Raw genomic sequence first — 9,489 nt, 5'->3', positions numbered from 1 at the left:
TGTCTGTGTAGTTTCTTTTTTATTGGTTTACAGGTTAATAATAACTTGCTCTCAAGTGTACAGTACCATTACATCTCACTTTTTCCAGTCATCATAGGGGAGAATACCATAGGCTGCTGGCCTTATTTGGAAGAGGGAAGTTCACTTTCAGCTCCAAACAGTAGAGCAAAATGCCGTGATGTAATTTCCGTCCTCAGTATTTCCACCTGCCCACGGCCCCTTTATATAGAGTGTGTAACAACAGACATGTGAACAGATTCTCTGCCTGCTGGATTTGTAGCTGTACAGTGATGGTGCTTGTTTCACCTGGAGTTTACCTCAAGTAAAGATACTGTGGCACAATTATCTCCACAGGTAAGCATACTTTTATTCAGTCACCTGCTTACATCAGGATTGGATAAATGAGTACAATTAAAATCAAGAACGCCGGCTAGTTCTGGTAGTCTTGCCTGCCTTCAGATGACCTTATAATCCTGAGAGTCTGAGATCCTTGCCACGTTCCCCTAATTAAATTGCTCTTAAATTCTCTGTCAAGCTCTCTGTCCTCTGGGAACCTCTCCCCAAACCCATCTGCCTCTTTGCAACTTTCCACTTTAAAAATCCCTTAACTGAACTTGAACTTGATAATGTGATCATGTCCAAGTGGCTAGCAAGCCACCACCTGGAGCTAGTTTATCCTTGAACCCACGAGTCCTCTAGATTAATAATCTCACTGTGGTGTACTTCCTTTGTGGTATCCTGAGTGTAGATAATGTAAAGCATTTGGATCATTGGCATTGGACTGGCTTTTATTCTTGTGTGCCATCACTTGCACTGAAAGTAAACCCAGGGGGATTTTCAGTAACGGTTTTTCATCTCTTGTCTTTAGGTAACTCAAGAAACTAAAGAAAACAAGGGCGTAACTTTACCTTACGGATTGTATTAATGAAGGTTTTAAGTAACTCTGTTCTGGTAAGCTGGATTTTTGTTTTAATATCAGCTAATAGTTGTGTTGAATCAGACTAATTTTCAGCCTTAGGCACTGAATTACCAAACTGTAAATGTAATATGCTCTATTGACAGCTATTGTACAAATGGTTTTGTATAAGCATATGGAAGCGTCACACACTGAGACAACAGAACAGGAAAAAATAAACCCAGTGGCCCGTCTGAAAGATAATTCACTTATCTCTTAGGCTTTAAAATAACACTCTTTCCTTTCATGTTACAAAACCAATAGGTATCAGGGGCTGCATTTTTCTAAGTAAGCCAATGTGAAATAACTCTGAAATAAGTAACATTTATTAAGTGAGCCAAATAAATCCATTGTGCAGTCTCGGAGATTTAAAAATGCTCTTCCCCAGTATCATTTCTGAGTCAAAGGACAGAAAGTGAGTGTGTGTGTGTGTGTGTGTGTGTGTGTATGACAGCATGGGAATATTAGGGTTATAACAGTATGAATATGAGGGAAGTTGTGTAAGTGGGGGGTTATTATATCATGCAAATGTGCTATTGATGTATGCAGATGGGAGAGGCTTACATCTGAACTAAAACAAAGGGGTAATCAGCAGGTGAAGCAGCATCTATGGAAAGAGAAATAGTTAATTTAGGGTCAATAGTCTTCCATAAGAATGTGAGAGTTATATTGGTTTGTAAGTTGGAGATTTAATTGAGTATTAAGTCTGAGCGTGTCTGTATATGTATAGAAGTATGATAGTTTATATCAGCAACATGGTGCATGTCTTCCTGTGATTATATACGGACCACTAACAATTGATCTTAACAAGTAGGAATTGATGAGGTGTTCCTATTCTCGAGTTATTTCTGGGCTTAGCACCAGCTGTGGGCCATGAAGCAAAGGCAGCTGTGAGGTCAGGAGGGAGGTCTGAGGGGGTGGAAATGAAAGTGAAAATTTCTGCCTGCTCTTTGGTAATTTCTGGATTTTCAGAGGTGTTTCAATGCACACTTACTCATGACAAAAATACTTCTGTTTTGACAGTCTAAGACACTAACCGTAAGCAATATGGAACCACCTGGCAAGGTGGTGAAGACACTACCACAGGAACCAGCAGAGCAGGTGGGTACCCCTGGGGTAAATATCTTGCAGTGGTCTTGTTACACAGACATTTACCTGTGATGATAGTTGATTAAATAAATGTCTACGAGATTACTGTTTGCAGCGGGGTGCAGCACCATTAGAGGCATGTCACTGTTTAATTTTAGATTTCATTGTTTTGGGTATGTTTATTAAATGTTGGTGTGTAAGATTGAGATGAGCCAATGTAAATACAAGTACTCATTGGATTTAGTATTAAATTGTACCTCTGAATGTGACAGTATCTGACTGCACCTGCTTTGTATCTTTAGGGAGATGCCCAGAAGCTCCAACTGGTGTTGTCAAACAGCAACAACTTGTCTTCTCTGATTGGTAAGTTTGAAAATAAACCTGCACATTCTCCCACCACGTGTACCAGCTGGTTGTTCTGCTGAAGCTCAAACACTTGGTCAACCACTCTTTTTGTGCTAACTGGCATCATATTAGAAAACATCGTTTTTTTGTACCTATCAGTGAAGGTGGTTATTTGACTACTGGCTTTAGGTGCTGGTTGCAAACAAACCTGCAGAGGAGTGATGCTTTTTCCTAATAGTACGTAGCAGTGTACTACGTACAGAGTTTCTGTTAGACCACTTCTCATTAGGATTTTACAAAGGAGAACAATGGAAATATTTAATCCGGTTTTTAACCTGGGGGCTGTACTTTCCCCAATCACTTCCCTATGTACTTTCCCCATGAACTTTTTTGCATGTGCTTTCACATGTATCTTCTGCACTTAATTTCACATCTATATTTTCCTCTTTTACTTTCGCATGTTCAGATGTCTGGGACTGTGGTCAAGACCTCCCTTTAGATGAAAGATTAAATTGACTGTAAAATCTGCTTCTTGGTTCAAATAATGCACGCTCCCATTTCAAACAGGAGCTGATCCAGTGTGCAATTTATAACAAAAAATCCTTCATTTGGATTTTTTTATTGTTACTGTTCAGTTTCTATCTTAAGGAACAATGAGGATTAAACAAAATTAGCTTATCAGTAGATTTCATTTCTTAGAAATGCTGCCTTGGTGTGCAGATTGGCATGTGTTAAACTGTGCTCCAGCTAACTAGATTGTACCGCAGATTATTTCAAAATGCAGAAGCGGGCTGGAGGAAATATTAAAAAAAAGAAACTTGCTCTTTTAGGTCGTGGCATATGATCTAACCTCACTTTTTGCACTTTTAGGTCAAGAGAACACATGTGGCATCAAAACAAGACAAGAGCACAAAGAACAGGCAAAGTGTGATCTGTCACCCGGCAGCATGGAGAGAAAGCCTTCAAAACCATCAGAGAAATCCTGCTGTCAAGTCCAATACTCGCAAGGTAAATTGAGATAAAGCCTTTGTTCTCATGCAGGTTGGAATAAAATTAATTACTTTTGAATTCAACATTTTAATGGATAAGATTCCATCTTTTCTGTTAAATTTCATTCACGGACGGCTACAAAGGATTTTCATCTTTCTTTCCCTGTTTGAAATAGATGCCAGATTGAAGCATAGCAAGAAGAGCAAAACAAGAGTATCGTGGCCTTTCCTCAAAAACTTGGGAAGTGAATCCCCCTCTTCTCGGAATGATGGCCTCTTTGATCGGCCTCTTAAAGACATCTGTGATGATCATGACAATCTCGCCAAACCAGTCCTTGTAAGTGGATGTTATATTTTGTAACTTCAAAGCTTTAAACTAATTCAAGGGAAGATACGGGGGTCTGGGAATGTGGCTCTTACCTTGTGTTTACTTTAAGTGAGGGATGCATGTGGTAGCCTGATGATGTATGTCATTCATATAACCCATAATGAATTATTTAAATAAACAAGAATGTTTAATCAAACAGTTTTACTTAAATATTAAATGTACATCAGTGGACTGTTGCGATCTCTTCCAATCTAATACAAAGTGCTGAAGCCCAGCATTCTAAAGATCTAACCTAACTCATACTCTGGATGCATATTCACTTGAAATGGTCCAGTAGGCAAATTAAACTAACATATTAAAGGTAATGGTAATAGTGTGTAAACACATATAGCTCTCTTCAGGTTTTCAAAAAGACATTAGTGGAATTGTTTCAAAGAATCACTTTTTTCCAATGTGCAAATAAAATTTTAGAGATTGATATGAGATTCACCAATCACACATCCAAACCTATTTTCCAAGTCAGCTATTTACTATAGTGGTTAACTTTCCTCCTTGTGCTTTGTTTTCTCCAGGATGTGTTGATGGTCCTGTTCCAGAAAGGACCCTCAACAGTTGGAATATTTCGCAAGTCAGCAAATTTAAAGGCCTGCAAGGAACTAATTGGAAAACTAAATACAAGAAGTGAAGTGGCCTTAGAAGAGGAGCCTGCCATCCAGTTGGCTGCTGTCTTCAAGGTAGAATAAATTGAAATTCAGTGCTCTAAAGGGGGATTGTAAATCAGGGCAGTACTGGGCAAATTAAGTTAGTTACTTTTTCCACACCTGTGGCCTCAATGGTAATTCTAAATGTCTGAAATGCAGGATTTCCTGAGGAGAATCCCAAACAGTGTGTTGGTGACTGAGCTGTACGAGAGCTGGATGGTGGCCATGGAGGAAAAGCACCTTGAAGAAAGAGTTACAAAATTCAGACAGTGAGTATCCTGACATGTGAGATCACCTGGGGTGTACTGACTTGCTCACCTCCTGTCAGTTGTTCAAGAGCCGTGACTGTTCCTTTACCTTCTTGCTGAGGGTAGGGGGCAGGGATGTGATGTGATGGCAAAATGCATCTCAACTCAAAGTCGAAAACGTGTTCAAAATCTCGGGTGCAACATATCCTTACAATAACTATAGCGCTTCAAGTTTAATAATTGCCTAACTGATTGGCACCAAGTGAAATCATGGCTGGAAATGGAATATAGATTGAAGAGATAGGTTAGAAAAATTATCGGCCTTGATAATACATCGACTGCTACACAACCGCATGTTGTAAACCAGCATAGTTTCGAACATGCAAAGACTACCACCAAAACATTAGCCAGATTTTAGAATATTATCAGCGCGAACAGCTAAGTATAATATATGTAAATAATCAAGTTACGAACACACAGCAGATAAAGCCATTCTGCGTGTTAACTAGCTTTACAAATAAATTGATCCTCACTTTTCTGTGCACTTTTTTCATGACATACCAGATATTTTTAAAATCGTCATTGAGGTGATCTTGTTCAAAGCATCTCAAAGTCTACAGCTAGCATTTCCCAAACAATGTTTGGAGAAGTTTAGTGTCTTGGAAGAAATGTTGAATTGAGTAAAGAAGACTTCAAACCATAGCTAATGTTTGGAAACTCCCTTTTTATTTCTGCTAGGCTTCTGGACAAACTTCCAAGGCACAACTGTCTCTTACTTCGTTACGTGTTTTGTATGCTCTACCACATCAATAAGCACTCTGAGGTGAACAAGATGGACGCCTACAATCTGGCTGTTTGCATTGGGCCTAATATGCTCTGGACCAGCAAACCTCCACCAGATGAATTACAGAAAGAAGTAACTGCAAAGGTAAATATTTGTTACCTGCTACTGACCTGGTCAGTTTGTCTCCAGAAGAGCTGTTGTGCTTGCATTAAGAACTTCTGAAGCTACTGAGAAGGGAATTTGGAGGGCCTTTAATATTGGCCATTTATTCTGAATATTGACTCTGAAGTGAGTAAATCCATCTTCATTTCAGGTTGTGGGTCTGATGCAGTTTCTAATCGAGAACTGTTGCCAAATATTTGGTGATGAGATACCTACAATTCTGGGTGAACCAGCACAGAGACGACCAGAACACATTGATAACCTGGGTACGTAGCATCATATTTTAAAAATGACTTGCATTTATACACTTCAGGACATCACTTTAAACACTGCTTTAAATCAAGGATAGTGTGTATTAGAGAACCCTAACAGTCAGACATTACACAAAGAGAAAAACAGTATTTTACTTCCTAATTGATAAACGTTTGCCACTGGTCAGTGCTTAGAGAACTTTACATTCACATTCAGACATCCACACTTGTTCAGCATCTCACTTCTTTTTCACATTATGGCATGCCTACTCAAATGTTAGACTAGATTGTACACTCCAAGATTGAGGAAGGTTCGCATTTCATATGAAAACAAGTTTAAAGTAGGCACAGTCAAGGCAGATAGAATGTCTTGATACTCATAGCATGGGTCTGAGATTCAAACTTAGAAGTAAGTCTTAGCCAGTGCTTCAGGCTGATATATTATGCATACAAGGGAAGTTGGTTTTGCTGTGTTACTAAAGCAATGCTACTTCCATGATGAAGGCTCAATCAGATTTATTTGTTCATTCGTTTGTTATGTGCCACGTCATGTGACGTGGGTGATCACGGTCTTTCCATGACAGTGATTGCTCTTGGCAAATCTTTCTCCAGAAGTAGTCTGCCATTGCCTTCTTCTGGGCAGTGTCTTTACGAGACGGGTGACCCCCAGCCGTTATCAGTACTCTTCGGAGAATGCCTGCCTGCTGTCAGTGGTTGCAAAACCAGGAATTGTGATATGATCAGATGATCAGGGGGCTTAGCAGGTGCTACACCTTGCCCAAGGGTGACCTGCAGGCTAGCGGAGAGAAGGAGCATCTTAGACCTCCTTTGTTAGAGATGCATCTGATGCACCATCAATAACTCTCTCTGAGACGGGAAGGCGAGATATCGGCTTTTATTGACTGGAAGAAGGAACAAGCAGTGGTTGACCACCATACTACATCCTGGAGACTGAGAGGCCGGGCTCAGGCCTCGATCACCTTTATACCGGGGTCTGTGGGAGGAGCCACAGGAGCAGTCAGCAGAGGGGCGTGTCCAGACAGGTATATGTAGTTCACCACAGCATCCCACCCCACCACCCACCGATAAGATTACTACTGAGAAACTTTGCCAGTGAGATCTCAAATGTTGTAAATGTGACCTTTTGGTTGCACATTTATGGTGATTGAACAAAAGATGGTGGTAGGTAACCACACTAATCCATAGGACATCACTGGAGTCTTCAAACTATTGGGCTAGTCTCTCAGTATCTCCGGTAGGGAACTGTGGCTTTTGAGGTGATTGATTAGAGCAGTTTTGGAACTGTAACTGAAGTGTTTATCATTTTTTTACAGACACATCATCTTCTCTCCAAAATGACTCTGCCTATGACAGCACTGACCAGGATGACTGGAAAGAGGGCGAGAATGAAAAAAGGCGAAGAGCAAACTCCAGCTGTTATCCATTATCAAGGAGCCATGAAAGGTTGAGGTTGGCAAGAAAGCAGAGCTATCAAACAGACATAAAGGCTGGAGCTAGTGTCACAACGTCTTGCAGCAATGAGTCAATTGATGGTAATAGCAGAGTATCGTTTAATCATAGTGTGACAACTTGTCCATCTGGAGAGCTAAACTTGAGAGCAAACAGGCGCAGCTCTGAACCGACCATAGGTGTCACCATTAACCCTAAGAATATCAGACAGCAGGAATTAGTTGCAAGGAGCCATGATGGTTGCTCATTTCCATTTGTCCAGGACTTTACTCATCAGCTAATAAGAAAGCAGGTGTCCGACGAAAGCTTCACAAGACGTGAGATTAGCAGGAGGAGGCCTTGCAACCTTAATGCCAGCTCACACTCCGAACTTTCCACAGCCCCTTCCTCAAAGGCTTCATCAGTTTCATCATTAGCCAGCTCGTGCTCAAACGTGTCAGAGTGCTCAGTCTTTATCAACTCTCCACTTGTTTCCCCCACTTGTACCAGTCAGGAGAGTAGCATCTTTTCAGACCATACAACAAAACTTCAAACCAGTTCAATGCAAGATCCAAACAGTTGTGCAAAGAGCGCAAGAGAGAAAGCTAAGAACCCCGTAAGGAAGACTTACAGCTGGGGGCCATCAAGGACACTTACAAACCCAGAGTCTTACAAGGAAAACACTCTGAGAGAAAACCTGACAACCTGTCAGACTGTCCACGAGGACCAAGTTGATGACAATAGCACTGCCAGGTCCAGGACTCGTATCTTCTCTGCTGATGAAGTATTTCAACAGGTGGACCGTAGAAGGCGTTGCAGCCCACCTTCCTATACTGAAGCTATTGAAGAGAACAGTCCACCTATTGCTCCAATGAATGAAATGACAGTGAAAAACATGAGAAGGCAGGTCCAGCTGAAAGTACACATGAGAGCTGGTTGTAGATTAGCCGCCGAACAGAAAGTCAGACATTGTTCATTAACAGAGGACTTGCTCCAGACTTTGCAACAAAATCAGACCGATCTTGATTCTTGCGATAAACCGACCACAGCTGCTAATCAATGCACGGCCCTGCACATTTGCTCTGAGAACACTTTGCATCTCACGAAATGTGAAGAAGCATACCAGTACAGAGGGAGAGCTATGTCTGAAGCTGCAGGCAGGAGCAAACATAAACTGTGGTCCACTCAGGCCTTTGACGCCTTCAAAGAGTTGCAACATGCTAAAGAGTCTTACGTATAATCCTTGCATGAACTATATCCCATATGATTAACATTGAGGAAACTCATTAGAACAGTCTGATAAGCCAGAGACACAAAGTACTTCCGATGCTGGAATCGGGAACAATGCACAAGTTCCAAGATGAACTCGGAGGGCCAAGCAGCCTCTGTGGAGGGGAATGGGCATTTTGGGTCAAGGTCTATCATTTGGACTGTCTCAGTCGTTGATCATTGTGATGCTTTTCTGTTATCAATGTATTTAGTCTAATGGAATAAAATGCCACCACAGAGTAACATGGTCTCGGAGTCTCTCTGAATGCCTCCTCGGGCTCTTGCCTCTGCTCTTGGGTGCAAATATGGCTTGAATTCCAGGCGTTTGTACACTTTTGTGCTGTGTGTCAAGTTAGTAAATACATGTCACAAGTATACAGACAGGCAAACTCTGCCAACAATCCTTGAAAGATTCCTTTGAGGAAACAGATCTAAGCAGTTTCCGTTCATTTATTCACTCTTTGGGGTGGCCATCAAACTTTACAACTCCTCCCTCGGAGTGTCAGACACCCTGAGCCAATAGGCTGGTCCTGGACATATTTCCACTTGGCATGATTAACTTATTATTATTTAACTATTTATGGTTTTATATTGCTGTGTTCCTTCACTATTCTTGGTTGGTGCAGCTGTAATGAAACCCAATTTCCCTCGGGATCAATAAAGTATGTCTGTCTGTCTGTCTGTCTGTCTGGGAGTAGGAATTGCACCCAAGGCCAACTCTGACTGCCCATTCCTAATTGCCCTGTAAAAAGTGATGGTGAGTCATCTTCTTGAACCATTCATTCACTACTTGCCACAGACCAATTTGCCACAGATTTTACCAATCTGGTAAAACTTCCGAAGTCAGTCAGCTGGGTCACTCATTGTGCTAAGAATTTGCTCGTGGTCATGGGCCACAAGTACTTTTTACACCTTTGCT

General features: G+C 41.2%; 1 protein-coding gene across 1 annotated transcript; it reads left to right on the top strand.

The window, feature by feature from the left end:
- The first annotated feature begins 272 nt into the window (after nucleotides 1-272).
- Nucleotides 273-8,797, top strand: tagapb (T cell activation RhoGTPase activating protein b). Its single transcript, XM_059985386.1, has 11 exons — nucleotides 273-354; nucleotides 869-951; nucleotides 1,979-2,056; nucleotides 2,347-2,407; nucleotides 3,260-3,397; nucleotides 3,555-3,715; nucleotides 4,279-4,440; nucleotides 4,567-4,676; nucleotides 5,394-5,583; nucleotides 5,753-5,867; nucleotides 7,187-8,797. The coding sequence occupies exons 2-11, from the start codon at nucleotides 925-927 to the stop codon at nucleotides 8,539-8,541; spliced, it is 2,397 nt and encodes a 798-aa protein (XP_059841369.1). The 5' UTR covers nucleotides 273-354; nucleotides 869-924; the 3' UTR covers nucleotides 8,542-8,797.
- The last annotated feature ends 692 nt before the right edge of the window (nucleotides 8,798-9,489 follow it).

The sequence above is a fragment of the Hypanus sabinus genome, chromosome 12, assembly GCF_030144855.1.
Source record: "Hypanus sabinus isolate sHypSab1 chromosome 12, sHypSab1.hap1, whole genome shotgun sequence".
Classification (NCBI taxonomy): domain Eukaryota; kingdom Metazoa; phylum Chordata; class Chondrichthyes; order Myliobatiformes; family Dasyatidae; genus Hypanus; species Hypanus sabinus.
The sequence above is the reverse complement of the archived record's forward strand: the minus strand, read 5'-3'. Positions and strand labels throughout refer to the sequence as shown.

Coding starts and splice junctions, on each gene's coding strand:
- tagapb (XM_059985386.1), top strand. CDS start 925: ATGAAGGTTTTAAGTAACTCTGTTCTG. Junction 2,408..3,259: donor CAACTTGTCTTCTCTGATTG/GTAAGTTTGAAA, acceptor TTGCACTTTTAG/GTCAAGAGAACACATGTGGC. Junction 5,868..7,186: donor AGAACACATTGATAACCTGG/GTACGTAGCATC, acceptor ATTTTTTTACAG/ACACATCATCTTCTCTCCAA.